The following is a 20775-nucleotide window of genomic DNA, read 5'->3' as shown; positions in this document are numbered from 1 at the left end:
AGTAGAACTCTGTTCTGCCAGGGGAATTTCATGCTTCCTCATTCCCAGATGAGCAACTGAGGCTCAGCGGCCAAGCCAGGCTTCCACCCAGGTCTCTAAGCTCGGGTTCTCCTTTAGCTGCACCTCCAACTCCTCAAATGAATGAGTGAATGAGGGATGGGAGACCCCTCAACCCAGCCCACCTGGAACCATTTGCCCTCCCCTGCCCCAACCCACTCAATCAAGCTCTGGCTCAGGGGGCGCTTTGACTTCCCTCCTGTGGGAAACGATACCACCCTTCCCAATTTAGCGTTTTCAGACTATACGGGGAAAAAGCGAACAGAAACTGCACTGCAGTTCAACTTCAAGAATCTGGTCATCAGCAAAGAGAAACAGCTCAAAACACAAAAGCCAGAACAGTCCCTACCTGTGGGTTCCCAGGGGTTCCCCAAGATGTTCCCTGGAACAGAACCTGCGTTTCCCCCCCAGCAGGCCCTGATCATATCACCTCCTCCTGGACTCTCGCCGCAAGTCCATGGGCAGGAACCCCCGTTCCCATTTACAGAGGAGGAAAGGCGGGCTCAGAGAAGGCATGACTTGCCCAGGACCCCAGAGCAGGCGGGTAGTTCCTGCGATCAACCTCCTTCTTCCTCGTTCCTTGTTCAATCTCTCTCCCTGACTCTTGCCCACATGCCAGGGGCCCAACCCAGGTCACCATCTTCGTCCACCTTATCACCTACATCTGGTCCCAAGGTAGTTGTTGATAGGCTGGACGACATGCCTTGAGAGAGGTGGTGCTGCCTCAGAACAGATAAGGGGATGGGGGGCCACATGGGGGCGGAGAGGGAGCAACAGGGGTCCCCTAGAGGCGTCTCTGCAGCCCTGCCCCCTGGGGCCAGGTCTGACCTCAGTGCCCAGTGCCAGGCCTCGGCCCGCCCAGGGCTCCAGTGTGTTGGCTGCAGTCCCGGGGAGAGGCTGAGCTGAGCAAGGGTCCAAAGAAAGTAGCAGCAGCTGTTGGAAAAAGGGCTGGCAAGGCTCTCCGCTCACTCCAGCCCCCTTCCGGCTCCACAGTCTCTGCAAAGCTCCTCAGGCACAGGCCTGGGTGGGAACCCAGACCCCTCACCAGCCAGCCGCTCGCCCTGAGCCTCGTCCACTCCTCACCCAGCCATCTGCGCTCAGAGCCAGGATCCCAACCAGCTGGCATGACCCCTCACCCTCTGAGGACCCAGCCGGGCTCTGATCCAGGACCAAGGGGGCCTCCACTTGGCCATCTGCTCTGGTCTCAAAAGGCGAGTGCAACGGGGTGCCTGGCCCCGGGGGTGAGCTGACCCACTGACCCCTCGCAGCTGTCCAGCTCTGCCAGCTTAGCAGCGTCATCCCCTCCACGGTGCCACCCTGGGGCCTTGAAACACAGAAGGGCAGGCCTGCATGCAGTGGGAGGGGATGCAGGATGCACAGCAGCCTTCCGGGAAGGCCACGACCCCAGCCCTGACGTAGAGGATTCCAGGACACCAGCCCTGCCTTCCTGGGCACAGCTGGATTCTGGCCGCCTCAGGAGGGCAGGCCACTTCCTCCAAGCAGTCTTTCCTGACGGCCCAGGCCTTATGGAAGGTGCTGGTGCCCTTCCCCCAGCTCTCCCCAGTGCTGCGATGGGCACGGAGTGTGGGGCTGGGAGCTCCTTGAGGGCAGGGCCCGTTCTCCTCCTCTGAGTGCCCTCAGCAGCAGAGAATGGCAAGGGGAAGAGAGGCGACAGGATGCCAGGAGCTGGAGCAAGGAGCAGCCCGAGTATCCCTAGGAAGGTGCCCGGGGGCTCCAGGATCGGGGGGCAGCCTGCAGGGGCCCTGAGAGCCCCAGCCCAGCCCGGCAGTGACAACAGTGGCGAGTCCCTGCCCCCAGCACTGCGGCGGCGGGTGGCTGCTGCCTGCCGCCGGCTGCCACCCACTCACTCCCCAGCCGCTGGGGCTCAGCTCCCACCCTGCTGCAGCCTTCACACTGCACAGGCAGGCGCGTCTCCAACTCGCCACCCATCCACCGAGCCCCTCGTCCACTGAGCGGGGCCAGCAGCAGGGACCCAGCCCATCACCACAGGCTTGGGCACAGCATATGGCAGTCAGTCAGTCGTGCCCAACTCTTTGCAGCCCCATGGACTGCAGCCCACCAGGCTCCTTAGTCCATAGGATTCTCCAGGCAGAAATACTTGAGTGAGTTGCCATGCCCTTCTCCAGGGGATTGTCCCAACCCAGGGATCAAACCTGGGTCTCCCGCATTGCAGGCAGATCCGCTGCTGTCTGAGCCACCGGGAAAGCCCCTGGGCACAGCATAGGGGGACACACATGCCCCCGCCCAAGGGCACCGTGCGCAGCACCAAGGTCAAACCCCAGCACCAGGCTCCAACCCCCACCGTCCATCCAAGCTGTGGGCTCGCTCCTATCCCATCTGGGGTGGCCCTGGGCCCTGGGTCACAGCCTGGGCCTGAAGGTGAGGTCCAGGAGGCCGAGGGGTCTGAGTGCGGCCGCGAGTCTTGGGGCTGGCAAATCACAGAGACCCTCAGGTCAGTAAGCCCCAAGACCCCGGTCACCCCAAAGCTTTCTCATATCGGAAGAGATGACCCAGGCCAACGTCTCTTTGGCAACTGGCGCAAAGCCAAGCAGGGCTCCTCAGCAGGGCCCAGCCCACTCCTAAGAAGGCCAGCATCTAGGCCCAAGCCCTGCAACCTGTGGCTCAGGTCAGCATCATCACAGCCCTGAGACTACCGTGGGAGGAAGTTCTGTGTGTGGTGCCCAGGCCCCTGGGGATGGCCTGTGCCAGGGCCATCATACACCCACCCACCCCCGAAACTGACCCCAAGACCTGGGCTCTGACACCCCTTGTGCTCGCTGGAGGCGTGAAATCCTGCAGCCACACTGCCCCTACCCCTCCCAACCCACACCCGGAACACACGACCTCCAGGACCTCTGCCAGCCATCTGCCTTTCTCCATCCCCCTGAAGAATCCAGGCATCAGGCAACACGATGCACTGAGCGCCTACTGTGCGCACAGCTGGGGGCACCGTAGTGACTGCAGCAGACAGCACCCAGCCGCGCGGAGCAGATGTTCCAGGGGCTTGCTGAGCCACCGCCGAGCTTCAAGCGCGGACCAGGAGAACAGCCAACCCACCCCAACTCCTGGCGACCAGTTCACAGGGTAGGCAGCAAACTGCCCCAGGGCAGGAGGCCCCCAGACATTTAGATTCCACACCAGGAAAATCTTCTCAGCTTGGGGGGGCAGGGATCAACACTGTGACCATTTCCTCCCCAAGAACATAGGAAACAGCTAGTAGTACCATCATTCTTGAGAGAAACACAGCTTGAAAAATATCAACAAAAGTAGGTACAACCTCAGGATAAAGTGCGCTCCTTTATATTGAGCAAAGCAGACAGCCTTCATATCTGGGAACACACACACAGCCCCCCACCATTTGTCCCCCTTGCAGGAACTCCTGTCCCTAGACTTGCCCCACGAAACCCCAGGCTGTCCCCTCACCTCGTCCATCTGCCCTGAGTCCCCTTAGTCATATCCGACTCCTCGTGACCCTGTGGACCATAGCCCGCCAGGCTCCTCTGTCCATGGGACTCTCCAGGCAGGAAATCTGGAGTGGGTTGCCATTTCCTTCTCCAGGGGATCTTCCTGAATCAGGGATCAAACCCGTGTCTCTTATGTCTGGCAGGCAGATTCTCCACCACTAGCACCCAAGGCCTACCAAATACGTCCAAACAGAAAGACCACACTCTGAAGTATAAACTTAGACGCCAGGTGGGGACCCGAGGACACACAAGCAGCCTCAGACCTCATTTAACGGGGGAGAAGGTCTTGGGACCCAAATCTATCAGCTGACACTGCTCACGCCGCCTCCTGGGTGGAGACCCACGTCTTATTTGCAGTGCGTGTCTCGGGCGTTCCCCCAGCCTGAGGGCCTAGTCACCAAGGGAGACGCAACCTCCCAGACAGTGGACCAGAACAGCCCATGGGCAAGCGACACTTGCTTGCTCTGAGCCTCAGTTTCTTCATCTGCCAAGTGGGAGTCATGATGACCTCCCAGGCTGCAGGGGGGATGAGAATTCTCACCAAGCACCTGGCACTCAGCAGGTCTGCAACAAAATCAGGCTATTTTTAAGTTAATATTTGACAAAGGCTTCCCTCGGAGCAGGAAGAGCCTGTCTTTCTCCTCTCAATTCCCCAGCCCTGACCCCTGCCAGCCCTTGGCACTGAGCCAGCTTCACAGCCTCTCTGGGAGCTGGCAACCTCTCTGGGGAGGCCCCAGGAGCCCAGGGTGCCAGCCAGCTCCCGGCACAGGAACCACCAGCCCTGCCCCTCGCTTGTGTGTCCAGTTAGTTTCACAGCATCCTCTGCGGCTCACTCCACTGACTTCAGGTGAGGAAAGTGAGGCTCAGAGCGCTCAGCGCAACCTGCCCAGGGAGGTAACTGGTGGAGCGGGATTCAAGCCCAGCTCTCTAGAAACCGAGTGGTTGTCACTACCTTGCATCACTACCTCGCGTTGCTGCTTGATGTGGAAATTTTGCAAACGGTCCTCCACAGGCTGGGCCGTCTTCAGTGCCTGCCCCTTCCCTTTTATTGTCCCCTCCTACCTCCCTTCTTACAACCACCAAGCTGCCCTGGCCTGCACCGTCAATGCCCTGCAGGGTGGTTTCAGCATGAGTGCCCTTTCCTTTGCCTTTTAATCCCAAAGGGAGACTTGCCAAAAAAGGAGCTTACGTATGGGTGACCTACCAGGGTGACATCCAACAGGAAGCCCTGGTCCCCCAGGTGCTCTCTCACCTGGAGACCAGAAGCTTTGGCCCAGCTTCTCCAGGACCAGAGGCTGCCCTGGTGGCTCAGCGGCAAAGAATCTGCCTGCAATGCAGCAGCTGCAGGAGACGCAGGTTCAAATCCCGAGTCAGGAAGATTCCCTGGAGGAGGGCACTGCAACCCATTCCAGTATTCTTGCCTGGAGAAACCCATGAACAGACGCGCCTAGTGCTATAGTCCATGGGGTCACAGAGAGTCAGACATGAGTGAAGCGGCTTAGCACACACCCACACACCCGCACGCACACACACCCTCACCAATCCCTTACACCATGTGAGCACTGGCCCTGGCATCCTCGGGAAAGACTGCCCTGAACCATCAAATTCCACTATGGAAAGGCTACCCTGCCCTGTATCTACCTGCCACCATACGTTTCGTTTCTAGACTGCCTACCCCCTGGGAGGAGGGGAGAGCACCCGCTCCAGGTGGTGAGGACTTGGCTTTGCTCAGCCCTGTATCCCCCTCGCCACATAGCGCCTAGCGCACAGTGGGTGTTTAGTATTTGTTTTCGGAGTAAATGAAGACGTAAACCCTGTGGTTACTTTACTGATGGTCAGAGGGAAGCCTGGGGACGGGGGGGAACACTTACCCAGGGCCACAGGATTTACACGTACATGAGTTCAGATTCCCACTCCCACCCCGACCCGGAAAACTGTGCGATGCCCTTCCCCATCACATGCTGCCCCTCTGCACATACACACGCAGACACGGGCACCCACACATGCACACACTCCACCCTGGGCTGATCCATCCAGTGCTCAGCAGGGATTAGCTGTCTGCAGGGCCCTGTAATGGACACTGCAGGGAGAAGGGCAAGGAGGAGGGCCGGGGGAAGGCAGGCCTCTGGGCCACGGTGCGGCTCGGGCCACGGTGTGGCTCTGCCCACTGAGACTTGGTCTGTGGCTGACTGTTGTCCAAGGCCCTCCTCTCCACAACAGGTGTGGGGAGGGGACCATTGTTATCACCTTCTCACACAGAAGAAACCGGCCTCAGGAGGGTCCTGAAACTTGCCCAAGGTCCCAGCTCGTCGGAGGAGCCCAGAGCCCTGCGCCACTGCTGCCTGCCTACCCAGCCCATGCCTGGGCTCTGCCTCGGACATACCCACCCCAAGACCCAGGGGGGAAGGACACAGAGGTTCTAGAACCTCAGGGGAAAAGTACAGGCAAGGCCAGGCTAAGGCAGGCAGGAGGATCAGAGGCACAAGTTGTGCGGGCCAAGCTGAGCGGAGGGTCAGGAGCCTGGGCAACGCCAGAGAGGGCAGGTTAGAAGGGGACCCAGCGGGGTCATCTGAGAAGACAGAGGTGAAGAGTCGAGGCCTCAGCCTCTCTGAGAAGCCATGGAATTCACAGATCCCACCGGCGTTCAAGATTCAAGCAAAGCCAGCCCAAATCTACCCCCCAGCCACCTCCTGACACACCCCATACCTTCCATTAGTGACCAGCGGCTCACTCTCCCACTCCACACACACTCCCTGGCCCACAGCTGTCCCCCACCCCCACCCCCACCCCCACACCGTCCCCAGGCCCCAGGCAGCCCCATGAGCCAAACTGGGCAAAACAGCCTCTGCCTGCTTTGGGCCCTGCATGAACCAGCAGCGTCGACAGAGGAGGGCCTCAGCTCTGCCTGGGCTCAGCCCAACCCAGCCTGCTGGGGCCCAGGAAGTTTGGAGGCCATGCTTGCAACTTCCCCACACCCACGGACCTCAGCCAAGTGTCCACTGAGCCCCCAGAAACACCCCACCCAGAGATGACGCCTGGCTGGAGAGCCTTCCCTCCAGCACTGGCAAGAGGAACCAACAACGTAAATAACTCGGGTTCAGAGAGAAGCTGATCCGAGCCTGGAGAGGTGCAGAAAAGCGTGTGCAGGATCAGAGCAAAGAGACAAGAGCAGCGAGGCAGAGAGATGGAGGCAAAGCCGATGTGGGGGTGGACACGAGAGAGGACACTCGGGGGTGAGAGAGAGGCACCCCGACTGGGAGGGCAGCGGGGAATCTGAGGGGAAGAGAGTCACTGACTGCAGCCTGGGGCCTCAGACCCGGGCGGGCTCCCTGCCCCCCACCCTCTCTGGCTCCTCTCAAGGCCACTCTGAGCATAAGGCCTGGTTGCAAAGGCCTGGCTCCTACTGAGGAGGTCCATGGCTACAGTGTGGGAGACCTTGGCCATCCAAATGAGCGTGGCACCGTCACAGCCACGTGTTGGGTTCCTACAGATAACTGCCACTGCACCCTCCCTCTAGGGAGCATCAGCTGTGACCCGCCAGCGCTATTCTGTCCACAGACAGCCCTGGGCCCTAAGCCTCCAAGCTGGTCCTCCCCACTCTCAGCAATTCAGGGCTGGCAGTGAGGGGTGGTGCGGTGCAGAGTCTCCTTTCCTGCACCCTTCATGGGTCTGGCTCCTCGAGCACAGTCTGGCCTCCCCCGCACACGCCCCATGAGGACTTCTGAGCAGTGGAACTCAGGGGCAAGCGGGCCAGATTCTACCCCCACCCCAGCTGTCCCTTTTCCCCAACTGTCCCATCCCGTCCCCACCAAGACCCAGCCGGCCAATCCCTAATCCTCTCTGTCATCTGACCCAGGCTCCACCCCAACTTGACTCTGCCCAGCCACCTACTGAGGCCCAAAAATGGAGAGAGTCATTTATAGAGGGTCCGACAAGCCAAATGCACGAAGGGAAGATGACCTCAGGGTACTGAGCACCCTGCGGGCAGCTGGGGGCTGGGAGGTGAGCCGTGACAGTGCCGTGCTGGGCTGCAGACCCCAGGGAGACCCCCAGTGTAGTCTTGTGAGCGCTTCACACCAGGGCCAGAGGCCACAGGCCCTTACAGCAACAAGTAGCTCCCTGCTGGCCAGAGCCACGTGCACCCCGCTCCCCTTGGCACCCCGGACCCAGTCAGGCCCAGGCACTCCACACAAGTCCTGGTGGGATTTGCTGAATGAGGGAAGGCTGAGGAGCACTCTGGTCAAATCACCCACCCAGCATCAGGGCTCCCACACCAAGCCCCCAAACACCGCTCTGTGTTCCTAACCATCGCTCAGCACTGGCTGGGCCAGGTGAATGTGGGGTACGCACACAGATCTGCCCAACCCCCAGGGAGCACCCAGACCAGCGGTGGAGGCTGGCAGGTGGAGGAGCAATGGCAAGCCCCCGGAGGGACTCACTGGACTGGGGGATAGGATAGCTGGTTCCAAAGGCGCCAGTGAGCAAGCTTTCCTCCCCCACTCAGTCCCCCTCTGAATCCTGGCGGACTGGGCTGAGAGGAGATGGGGCGAAATCGAGGGCAAGGAAAAGGAGAGATGGGGCCCTTCTGCCTAGGCCCTCCAGCCAAGCTCCTGCTTGTCCCTGGTCAGGAAATACCCCGACATGGCAACAGGACAACTGGAATTGCCCAAGGTAAGGTGGGGGGGCGGGCTGCCCATGAGACCACTGACAATGTGAGTTACATGTGGCCCTGAAGGCTGCCGGAAGATGCTGAGGAGGCAGCCAGGCCAGCCGCCGCCAGGCTTCGACACAGACTGAGCCGCTGAAGGGCAGAGGGGAGAGACTGGTGTAGGTCGAGGCACCCGGCTTCCTGGACCAACAGGGGAGGTGACTCTTCCAGACTCAGCCAAGTGGCCTGTGCTGCCGCTCTGGCTTCTGGAGGGGAGGGTCTCCCCAGCCAGAGCCCACGGGGCAGAGAACAGCCACAGCGCTAAGCAACTCCAGTCCCACCAGGCCCAGGCTCTGGCAGGGCCAGCCCTTGGCCAAGGCCAGTATCTACAGCTGAGCAGCTGTCAGCCAGCGGCCCAAGGCCACAGAACAGAGGCTAAAGACGGAGGGGCGGCAGCTCAGGGGAGTCAGTGGGAACATGTCACCACACACCCGCAAGGGATGTGGACGGCCCAGGCCTGCCACCCCTGAGATCCCTGAAAGATGCTGCTGCAGAAACAAGGCAAGCAGGGCAAGGGGGACACAGCAAGAGCGAAGGGAGGGCTGGGACATCACTGGAACGGAGGCGAGGAAATGGCCTCAGCCATTCATCTTCCTCAGCCCCTTAGGTGCAGGAAGCAGGCTTAGACCCAGGCACCTAAACGGATTAGCCAGTCATGGGGGGAGGGGGGTGGGAAGGAGGGAGCAAGAGCAGCCGCATCTGCCCCAACCCCCCAATCTGGGCAACTGAAGCCGTCCCAGCCTCCAGCCAGCTATCTGTGGGGCTCTAATCCCTCCGCCCGCCCTGGGGAGGGGAGGAGGACAGCTGGGGCAGGCCAGATCTGGAGTCTGGTTGAGGGCCCTTCCCTCTACTCGACCCACCACCTCCTTAGTCCGGGACCACGGGGATGAGAGGCAGACTCTGAGGGAAGCGCGGGGGAAGCTCCAGCGGCCGCCGCCGCCCCCCACCCACGACGATCACGTGGCTGCATCCTTAGGGAGCCCGCAGGTCTCAGCTGCAAAAGTCATTGTTTATAAACAGCCACAGCCCGGAGAGGGGAGGCCGGCCGGTCTCCGGGTTCCCACCGGCCGTGCGTCGGGCGGGAGAGGGGACAGACCCGGCCGGGGGTTGCTGAGGGGGGGGCCACCCCGGTAGGATCACAGATTCTGCGATCTCAGATTTCAGAGTCGGAGTCGGCAGGGGAAGTGGCGTCAGCAACTGGCGCGATCCAATTCAATAAACCAGAGGTGGCTGGGGATGGAAAGCCGGCGCGCGCGGACCCCCGCCCCCAAGCCCTGCATTTCCTGCACAGTCAGGTTGCCACGGGAAGCCCCGGCTCCATCCCCCAGCCTACGACCAGGGGCTCTCCCGGCCGAGGGGTCGTGTTTCCTGCGGCGGCCTGCCGCGCCTTCTCCGCTCCGGCTGGCTCCTCACCCGGCCGCGGGCTCCCAAAGCCAAAGCCGACACCCTCACCGCGGGCGCCGGAAATGCGAAGCCCCTTCTGGGGCGAGGGCACTTCCCCAGGGGCCCGCAGCTCTGCCCTCCCGCGGGAGCCGGACCGGAGCTTCCAGGCCGCGGGCACCCCTGGTGAAAGGAAACCTGGCCGCTCCCTCAGCCCGCGGGGACAGGAGGTGGAGAGGCGGGTGGAGAGGAGGGCACGGCGGGCGCAGGAAACGCTCAGAGGCCTGGAGCCGCCGCGCCGGCACTCGCGAGCAGAGGGACAGTCTCGGGAATCCCGGATCCCAGCGGCCCTGGGAACGAGGGCCCGACACCCGCCCGGCTAGCGCCGGCCCCGCCCGCAGGGAGGGCCAGGAGCGCCACCGCGCCTCCCAGCCGCCCGGCCTCGGCCTCCAGGCGGGGTTAGCCCGGACCTCGCGCCCCGAGAGCCGGGGCCGCCTCTCCGCTGCAGACAAGCAGCAAAGATACAAAGCGGCGGGAGCTGCGGGGGGAGGGGAGGGGGGAGGGGGAGAGACAGCTGCGCCCTCTCCTGCCCCCGCCGGGGGTGAAGAGACGGCGGGCGCGGACGCGGGGGGACACCCAGAGCGCCGCGGGGCGCAGCCTGTGGGCCCCCCAAGGTCCTCGGCAGCCCGCGTCTGGAGGTGACAGCGCCCGGCCGCGGACGAGGACCAGCCCCCGGCGCGGGGGCAGGGGACAGGTGTCCAGGCGGCGCGGGGGCAGGGGCTCGCGCTCCCTCACCTTCTCCTGCGCCCGGGTGAGCTTCTTCTGCACGTTGCTGGCGATCTTCCCCGCCGTCACCCCCTTGCTGCCCATCTCAGCCATTGCGGCTCCGGCTCGCCGGGTGGCGGGGCGGATCTCCCAGCCCGCAGCCCCGGCCCCGGGCTCCCGCGCCGCGCCGCGCACTAGACCGCCGAGCCGACTGGCGGAGGCGGAGCGTGCGCCCGGCGAGCGAGCGAGCGACGCGGGGGCCGAGGGAGGGCCGGCCGGCCGGAGGGAGGCGCAGGGAGAGAGGAGGGGCCGGGCCTCGGGTGCCGGTCAGCGCCCCCCGCCCGCCCCCGCCGGCCGAGACCCTGCCTTTTAAAGGGCCACCGCGGACGCCGGACCCGGTCCGCCGGCGGGGAGGCGGCGGCGCCCGCCGTCGCCGCGGCTGCAGCGGCTGGCGGGACTCCCAGGACACTTCGCTGGCACCGCCCCGGGGCGGGAACTAGTACCACCGCCCCGGGTCCGCCGCCGCCGCGAGCCCTTCTTTCCACCCAGGAGATACCTCCCGCGGCCCAGGAAGAGGCCGGATGGACGAGAAAAGTCCTTTCACAAACCGAAGATAAAGCGGGTGGCGATTGCTGAGCGCCCCGGGAATCCGGGAGCCTGCGCAGGAGCGCGCTCACCGAGGGTCCCCTTCTTGACGCTTGGCCTCTAGGTTCACCCTTCTCGACCGGGGTTCTCGGGACGCCACCGGGGAACTGTTCCTCTTGCCTAGTCACTTGCTAACCAGACGCTGGGTCTTCTAATCTGCGGATAATTATTATGATAACAACAGCCGAACGGTACTGAGCGCTGAGGAGTGCCTGGCACTCTGTTAAGTGCCCCCTTGGCAACAGCCCTATGGAGTAGAGCTATTATTTTTCACCTTTTACAAGTGAGACACAGAGGCCTGGAACCAGACCTCTGACTCCACACCCCAGGCTTTCCAAACACTCTATCCTGGGTGGTCGGTCTCCTATTCCGTGCTAGAAGAAAGATGAATGGTCATTATTCAAAGGAAAGAAGGTTAACCTACCAATGACAACTGTGCCAACAGACCAATGACACTTATTCGAAATTAATAAATATGCATTGGGTTTACTGATCCCACCCCCACGGCTCCCCAGAGTCATGCCAGGGGCTTGGAAGGATGCTACAGCATTTTGTTGCCCCGGAGGCCAGTGCCTGTCCCAGGGATGTAGGCTGAACTGAGTAGAGAGAGGAGTTCTGGAAGCCCTCCTGAGGAGGCCTGGACACATCCAGCACCCCACAGGAGCCAGGGTAGGGGGCACTGGCAAGCTTCCAGGAAGAGTAGCAAAGGCTTTTGCAGATCACCCACCAAGCTGAGACCCAGCAATAGAAGGTTCCTCCTGGGCTCCCTGGGAACAAGTTCCTCTCTAGAGCCTGGCTTCTCCTCCACTTTTTCCTGCAAGACTGCTCGGCACCTCAGTCCTCCCAGCCTATTCTTATTCCTATTTTGCAGACAGACAGGCTGAGGAACTGCAGCTGCTGAAGGTCAAAGAGATAAGCAGAGATTCAGACCTAGACCCTCCTGCACCAGAGCCCTCAGCTAGTACATGGACCTGCTTTCGAGGAAAAGCACCAAGCACACAGAAGCAGAAAGCATTTTGTCAAAATTATTATTGTAAATTCGTGCTTGATTCCTGAACTGCAAAAACAAAACCAAAGTAGTGCAGTTTCTCAGGCAGCTTTCTCCTAAATCCTCATCAGCTTTCACCTTATAGTCGTTCTTCTAATTTTATGCATGGCGCTTTTCTAACCATTCTCTAAAGAGCGATTTCTTCCAGCCCTCCTCTGACGAAAGGAGAAAATGTGCAAAAGTCAAATCAGATTACAGTCAGCCCCCAGGGAAAGTGGGAGATTCTGCTTCGCTGGACTTGGGTCACTTGACAGAAAAATCGGAAGCAACTTGAATGGTTATCAATAGGATAGGGTCAGCTAGACAGCAAAGCAACCAGAGACCATTAAGGGAATCATTTTAAACAATTAAGGAGACTGTGTAGCAACATGAAATAATGCTTAGGTATAATTATGAGTGAAAAGGAGAAGATAGGAAATTTCGCATGTACTGCCTTCGCAACCACATGAAAATAAATATAAATGCTCATGATCAAAGACTGGAACAAACCATGCACAAGGAAATAGATGTTTTAAGGTCAAGGCATCATGGCTGACTTTTTTCCCCTTGTGTGCTAAGTCGCTTCAGTCACGTCCAACTCTCTGCAACCCCATTGACTAGCCCACCAGACTCCTTTGTCCATGGGGCTTTCCAGGCAAAATTACTGGAGTGGGTTGCCCTTCCCTTTTCCAGGGGATCTCCCCAACCCAGGGACTGAGCTCATGTCTCCTGCGTTGGCAGGCAGGTTCTTTACCACCAGTGCCACCTGGGAAGCCTTTTCCCCCTTAACTTCCTAAATATTCTATAATACGCTGTGTTGCCTTCAGAAACACACATGACTTTTATCTTTAAAGAAGACAATTCTTTGATCTGATCTCTAGTTTGGAAATACTTTTTTAAGCACAAAACCATTGGAGGAAGTTTTGAAATAAAAAATACTTGTTTGGGGGTATGTAAAAATTCAATTTTTTTAAACCTCAACAAGTAACATTGACTCATAGGACAAAATTTGGAAGGAAATGCTCCCAAGATGTTATTATAAGGCCAAAGGCTAGGAATATAGGGGATTTTTACTTTCTTTATGGTTTTCTATAGTGTCTGATATTTTTAGCAGGACAGTCCATTGTTTTTACTCTCAGGAAAAAAGATTATTTACATTTTGAAAAGAAAGTTGACATAAAAAATTAAAGTGTAAGAAGTTAGGGGAATATTTTTGAAAATAAAGCTCTCATAATTCATAAGAGAAACACTAAGATTTTCACAAATAAATGGCCAAATGGTAAAAATGGACAGTTCACAAAATTGGAGATTCAAATGATCAATACATGAGTATTAAGAGTTCAGTCTTACCAGAAAAACAAAATTGCTTCTTAAATCAATGAGATACCATTTCTGCCCTCACTTTCATCAAATCAGCAAGTCATTTTTAAAATTATGTTATTTAAAACCAGAGAGGCAGACACATACTGCTTCTGTGAATATAACAGATACAGGGTTTCTGGAAAGCAATCTTGCAATATGTATTAAGAATTATCAAAATACTCTTCAATCCTAGAATCCCAAGTATAAGAAACATCTCAAAATTTTAGCAAAGTTTAATCACGCAGATGTTCATCCCATTATGATAATACAAAATTGACAGTATGTTGGCTATTATTATTGTCCTTGTTACTACTATACTAATATACATATTCCCCCATTCCTTCAGTCTCTTGACTTGCATTTCAGTTATATCTGACTCTTTGTGACCGTATGAGCTATAACCCACCAGGTTCCTCTGTCCATGGGATTCTCCAGGCAAGAATACTGGAGTGGGTTGCCATGCCCTCCTCCAGGGGGTCTTCCCAATCCAGGGATCGAACCAGCATCTCTTATATCTCCTGCATTGGCAGGCAGGTTCTTTACCAGTAATGTCACGTGGGAAGCCCCTGCTTACTGAGTACCAGTCCTGGGCTTAGTTCTGCCAGTGGTGCACGCAGTGAATCCCCTCCCTCAGGAACTCACTATGTGGGGGCTAGATGGGGCCCGGGAGGGCTGGGAGGCTCTCTGAGGGAGTGATGTTGACCACTGGAAGCACTGACAGGAGAACAGGGAGGGAAGCCTGCTGCCCAGCAAAGCCCTCCAATACGGAGGCAGGAATAAAGGGACAGACAAACAAGTGGCCGGCGTGTCACCGGTCTGCCTTTCCTCTGTCCTCTCGGCATCCAGGTCTCCCAGTCCCTGCGCCCCTCCAGCTCTCCACAACCCAACCCCAGGCCTCTGCACAAAGTCCCTTAACCAGATGTGATTAAGCTGCAGAACAGCCAAACATGAAATGTTTACCAAAACAATAACACTCGTACATCTTTGTGATGGGGAAACGCTATAACGTGTTGTTAATAGAATAATGCAGGATATGAACATGTACACTGGTATGGTGCCAATGGATATTCAAATATGGCTGGTATCTCTGGGTGGAGTGGTAAAAAGGTGGGTTGGTCTTTTTTTTTTTCTCTCTTCTTCCTTTTTTATTTTGCAAATTTTGTTCATGTACTATTTTTGTAATCATCAAAATCATCAGGGATAGCTGATAACTCAGTTGGTAAATGAGTTACGTCCCTGCAAGGCAGGAGACCCTGGTTCGATTCCTGGGTCAGGAAAATCCGCTGGAGAAAGGATAGGCTACCCACTCCAGTATTCCTGGGCTTCCCTAGTGGCTCAGACAGTAAAGAATCTGCCTGCAATGTGGGAGACCTGGGTTCAATCCCTGGCTTGGGAAATCCCTTGGAGAAGGGAAAGGCTAGCCATTCCAGTATTCTGGCATGGAGAATTCAAGAGCTGCAGAGAATCAGACATGAATGAGCGACTTTCACAATCCTGAAGAAATGCTGTTAAAAACACAAATTGAAATGAGGACAGTGTTCCCTGGTTGGGAAACCACAGTGTTGTGGAATGTGTTCCATGCCTGCTGGTCTGCATGTCTGAATGGTGATACCTGGGGAAATTATTTTTTAAACCATGAAGGACTCAGACTGGGGCAAAGGGCAGTCCTCCTGTCCCTGGGAGAAAAAGCACCACAAGATATTTTCCTTCTAGCCTCCAAAAATCAAGTAAGAGGCTTGAGCTGGCACTGTGACTGTGGTCATCACCAGCATCGTTCTATCTCACAAAGCGAGACTTGTTGTTTAGACTCATTTGACTATCACAGGAATCCTGTGTTCAACAGCAGTAGGGCTTTTCACGGTTCTCTTTCAGGTGGAGACCTGGAGAAGACAGCTTCGCCTGAAGGCACATGGTTGCTGGGTCCTGTGCTGGGATCACCTGGCACCTGGCCTTCTTCAGAACTGGGAACAAAACATCTTCTTACTTATTCCTGGAACAGCAAGCTTCATCTTTTAGAGAGACAGGGAGTGTGCAGAAGGGTCTACAGGCAGAACCAGAGGGGATACGTATTTCCAGAAGCATTATTTCTGGACAGCATATATGTGACATAGTGTCCAAGAAGGGCCCCCTGACTCAAATTATCCTCACCCCTTCTCACATATACAGTGTCACCATGATGTGGTGGGAGGGCTGGTCAGCCCTGGAGTCGGAGGTCAGCTCCACAGTTCACCTCTTGGGTATGTCATATACACTGTTCCAATGCTATCTGCATTATGGGAGGTATATTACACTCTGTAGATTATTGTACAAATAGAGAACAATAGATGTAAAGCCCCTGGAGTGTGAGAAGCGACTCTGTAAATGGTGATTCTATGTAGTGACTAGCAGATGCTGCAAACTTACTCTGCCTGGCTATTGTCCTTCGTCCTTAGGATGTCCGTCCTTGTTTGGTGTGGCTTGATGCTGTCTTGTCCCTTGTACCAGGATGAGTACATACTCCAAGCGGGCCATTCACCCAGGCCACACGATTGGCTCAGACATGAGCACATGAGCCCAGCAGAGCCAGCAAGAGTCTTCCCTGGCCTCATCGGTGTGTATCCCTGCAAGACACAGAAGTTCCTCTTTCTGCTGGTTTTGCTAAGAAGACACGAGGCATGAGTGTGGAGCTTCCAGAAGTCAGCTTGCTCACCGTGTGAAAGAGCCAGCCTAGGAAATAAAGTCAAGAGTTGAGAACTGGAGAGATGGAGACAGAGAAGCAGAGACAGAGAGACAGATATACCAATATTGTTGGAGTACATGGCTTCAATCCTGCCCACTCCCGCCTCCCACTGTCCAACTAAGCAAACCAATGCACTTTGTTCTTGCTAAAGCCAACGTGAAGGCACCTGGAACTGTCATGACTGATATATTGTTATCAAAATAATATCCTTCTGAGAGACAACCCAATGAGTCCCTAATGCTCTAAGTATCCTGGATGTAGAGTTTCCCTTGAGCTCATCTGAATTAAGATGAAATGGCCAAACTTGTATAGCTTTGAGTGAAAGTGGGGGAAAAAAATAATGACACTGGCCTAAATGGCATTAGGCCTAAACCAGGACTGTCCTGGGCCAATTGGGACGTCCACGTTCCCGTTACAAGGTGAAAGTGAAAGTCGCTCAGTCGTGTCCAGCCCTTTGTGACCCCATGGATTATACAATCCATGGAATTCTCCAGACCAGAGTACTGGAGTGGGTAGCCTTTCCCTTCTCCAGGGGATCCTCTCAACCCAGGGATCAAACCCAGGTCTCCCACATTGGAGGCGGATTCTTTACCAGCTGAGCCACAAGGGAAGCCCAAGTTACAGGGTAGACTTTCAGAATACAGGTGGCAAGAGGCCAAGGACGTGCCATTCACATGCTGGTCCTCGGTGCTCATGCCCTTTCATTCCTCCCTTCTCTACAAATGTCCCCTCCTGGGTGGTGGACGGGCACAGGAGAATGGACGGGTCTTGCAGGAGACTTTTACACAGATGGGAGGGCAGCCCTCCAGGGGACCTTCTGAAAGGAGAGCTGTCTTCAGGCCCAACGTCCTGGCTTCCAAACCTACTGACCCAGATGGTCAGATCTAGTTCTTCATCCGGTCCAACCAGGGCCTGCAGGAGGGGCTGGGGAGCAGGCCAGTCACCAAGCCGCCCACCAACCCAAGGATCGCTTCAAGACTTCCAGCAAAAATGCTCACTCCCTTTGGCCACAGGCAAATGAAGTCTCCAAGAGAAAAATAGACTTAAAGATAACTGACTTCTTTGTGTTCCTCCCCAACGTCTTGAAACTTTTGTTGACCGCCTGTGGCCTTTGGTGTGGCTGAAGGTAATAAAGAGCCCAAGAAGATGATGGCAAACAGCACAGGCTTTGGGGCCAGAAGACCCAGCTCTGGTACTATTAGTGGTGTGACTGACCTTGAGCCTTCTCCTTTCAAACGAAGCAATAGGGACTTCCCTGGTGGTCCAGAGGCTAAGACTCCATGCTCCCAATGCAGGGGACCCAGCTTCAATTAGCTAGACCCCACATGCTGCACTAAAGATCCTGCATGCTGCAACTAAGACCCAGCACAGCCAAATAAATAATAATAAATTTTTAAATAAATAAATGAAACAAAAATAACAAGAGGCAAGGTCGTTGCTGAGGATTAGAGGTAACCTAGCTGTTCCTGCCCAAGACTTAGTGGCCTCGGCCAGTGGTTACTGTCATGACATCCTGTCCTGAGGGTCAGGAACAGGGGCTCTGGTTTGGGTCCCTCTTTGCTAGTAACAGGCTTCCCTGGTGGCTCAGATGGTAAAGCGTCTGTCTACCATGCAGGAGACCCAGATTCAATCCCTGGGTCGGGAAGATCCTCTGGAGAAGGGAATGGCAACCCACTCTAGTACTCTTGCCTGGAAAATCCCATGGACGGAGGAGCCTGGTAGGCTACAGTCTATGGGGTCGCAAAGAGTTGGACACGACTGAGCGACTTCACTTTCTTTTCTTTCTTTCTTTCTTGCTAGTGACACACAGTCGGCTGACTTTTGCCAGCTTTACAGATGGGTAAGTGAGGTGCAGGAAAGCAAACAGCCCTTGGCCCAGCAATACTTCAGTGAATCATGGCTGAGTTCCTTTAGAAGTAAGATACTAGCCTTTGGAAATATTTATTGGAAATTTGTTATAATTGTCTTTAGTGGGAAAGAGTTTTACTAGACAAAGTGTTGTGGCAAGATTGCACATGTATGTTTTTAAGCATTTCTAAAGATTCATTTATCGATAAACAAGCTAGCATGCTATGGGAAGAAATACTAAGAAGACTGGACGGTTCCTTGGAACTGGGCTTCACTGACAGCATACGAGGAACCCTTCAGTAGTGTGTAACAGAAACCTCACAGAAGCTGGCACCAGAAAATGCATCTGCACTACCCTTGGAACAGTTATACATATAATGACATTCCTTGCAAGAAAAATCGTGAAAAGTTAGAGCCAGCCTAAATGTCCAAATGTGGGTTGGTTAAATAAGTTAATTTCTAAAATTGTGGTATATTTTGAATATTAAGCTACCATTAAAAATTGATAGATAGAATTTCTTCAAAATCTAAAAAGTCTTTTCTTCTAAAGATACCATTATGAAAATGAAGAAGTAATCTCCTCCGATAAAGCTACTCGTGATACATATATCTAACAAAGGACTTGGATCCAGAATATATAAATAATTATTGTAACTCAATGACAAGAAGTCAAACAATCCATTTTATTTAAAAAAAAATAAAATAAAAGCCATAGAGAAAAGGGCAAATGATTTGAAGAAATCTTTGGCCACAGAAGGTGGCAGTGGGCCCAAGAGAAGATGCTAAGCCTCATTCGTCCTTGCGGTGGGCCATGCTTAGTCACTCAGTCATGTCTGACTCTTTGCAACCCCATAGACTATAGCCCACTAGGCTCCTCTGTCCATGGGGATTCTCCAGGCAAGAATGCTGGAGTGGGTGGCCATTCCCTCCTCCAGGGGATCTTCCCAACCCAGGGATCAAACCCAGGTGTTCCGCATTGCAGGCGGATTCTTTACCATCTGAGCCACCAGGGAAGCCTGCATTAGTCCTTAGGGAAATGCAAATTAAAACCATAATAAGCTAACACTACACACTCCCCAAAACGGCTAAAACTAAAATGACTGACACCACCAAACGTTCATGAGAAAGTGAGGCGTCTGGAACTCTCCCCAGAACCATTTCTCCCCTCATATCAGACTTCTCCTCTTTTCTCATAGCAAATTTTCCTTTTTCTCCCTTTCTTTTCCTCCTACCTCTTCTCCTACTCAGGTTCATTGTTTATGCCTGAAAGCTACTTGTGGGCACAGCTGCGTGGTTCACGCTGTGAGTCCTGGATGCAAACACCTGCGTGGAGAGCAGTTGCCCTGCTCACCCAACTATGCCCATGCAAGCTCCAACATGCCCTGGGGCTCTGAATGTGTCCCTCCTGAGGCCCTGTACTCACAGACCCAATACTGCTGCCCTCATTTCCTCACCTGGCTACCTGACAACCCCTCTTCACCCTTCAGTACCAGCTCATATGTCACCTCCTCCAGGGAGCCTTCTTCCACCCACTGAACCCAGGCAAGGTTAAGTGACTTGCCTCCAAACTCCCCAGAATCCTGTGCTTGCCTTCCCCACACACCTAGCATGCATGGGTGCTAAGTCACTTCAGTCATGTCCGATTCTTTGCAACCCCATGGACTGTAGCCTGCCAGGCTCTGTGTCCATGGGATTCTCCAGGCAAGAATACTGCAGTGGGTTGCCATGCCCTCCTCCAAATAATTTTCCCAGCCCAGGGATCGAACCTGCATCTGTTTCCTGCATTGGCAGGCAGGTTCTATACCACTAGCACCACCTGGGCACCCACCTCCCCAAATGTCTTTCTGTAATAGTGAATGAAAGGCTCTCTGGGACCCAACTCTTCACTAACACAGTTAACACCCACTGTGCTCCCCCTGGTCATGGTGATGACCAGAGCTAGAAGAGGTTATGCTCTTTGGAGGGAAGAATCATTCCTTGCACAGACACCAAGAAGTGACAACGCCTGCGTGAAACTGTGGTTGCCTCTGAGTGGACCTGATGCCCAGGCTGAGAACCATGGCCTCCAACTGAGATTCCTGAGACTAGATTTAAGGAGCTCTGACCTCCAATGCCCTCCATCAGCAGAGTACAGATCAGTCACTCAGCATATATAACCGGGATGTGGCCACTGCAGTTGGCCCTGGGCACCATCCCCCTATCCCCAAGTTCAGGAAAGACGCTTAGCACCAAAGGGCAGAGACCTACCTGGAGCTGATGGCTCATCAGTGGGCAGGCAGCATTTATTCAAAGTCCTCTACTTTTTTTGTCTTTCAACATATGCCCTGCCCTTGTCACCTCCTCTCTTTCCCTTACTGACATTTGCTTCATTAAGTACGTCGCATTTGCTTGTGGCTATACGTCTTTGACTGTGTGTAATTGACTTATTTCCTCCTGATCTGTATTGCTTCTGAAGCCAGCTTCTACCACTGCAGCCTGGTTCCTGGCCCCCGGGAGCTGGTGGAAGCACCGGGGACACGGCCGGGCTCTCACTGGTGGACCTCTGGGGGTAGGGGTGTGGTGGACAGACAGTGATGCACATTCAGAGGGTGCAGGTGGCTGGCGCCACTCTTGCAATGAAATCATGTTTCTTGCATTTTATATTTTACAGAATAGGACACAGAACATAATAATAGTTTTTGTTCATTCTAAGTAAACATCTGACAATGTCCAATTCAATGGGCTCTGCCCCCCAAACAAAACAATGCTTTCTTAAATTAAAAAATGCCAGAAAAGAAGT

The 20775-nt window shown here is 55.2% G+C and overlaps 1 protein-coding gene across 22 annotated transcripts in view; it reads right to left on the bottom strand.

The window, feature by feature from the left end:
• BIN1 (bridging integrator 1) overlaps positions 1-10886 on the bottom strand; it is a 55232-nt gene extending 44346 nt beyond the window's left edge. For 9 of the 22 annotated variants that reach the window (XM_069576933.1, XM_069576938.1, XM_069576940.1 and 6 more), the window contains exon 1: positions 10426-10836. In XM_069576933.1, the coding sequence (XP_069433034.1) occupies positions 10426-10509 (84 nt within the window). In that variant the 5' untranslated portion in view covers positions 10510-10836. Of the gene's footprint in view, positions 1-10425 lie in introns of all 22 variants that reach the window. The other 13 variants (XM_069576937.1, XM_069576948.1, XM_069576965.1 and 10 more) reach the window with 6 other exon arrangements.
• Between the last annotated feature and the right edge of the window lie 9889 nt (positions 10887-20775).

This window comes from Ovis canadensis, chromosome 2 (genome assembly GCF_042477335.2).
Source record: "Ovis canadensis isolate MfBH-ARS-UI-01 breed Bighorn chromosome 2, ARS-UI_OviCan_v2, whole genome shotgun sequence".
Lineage (NCBI taxonomy): Eukaryota > Metazoa > Chordata > Mammalia > Artiodactyla > Bovidae > Ovis > Ovis canadensis.
The sequence above is the reverse complement of the archived record's forward strand: the minus strand, read 5'-3'. Positions and strand labels throughout refer to the sequence as shown.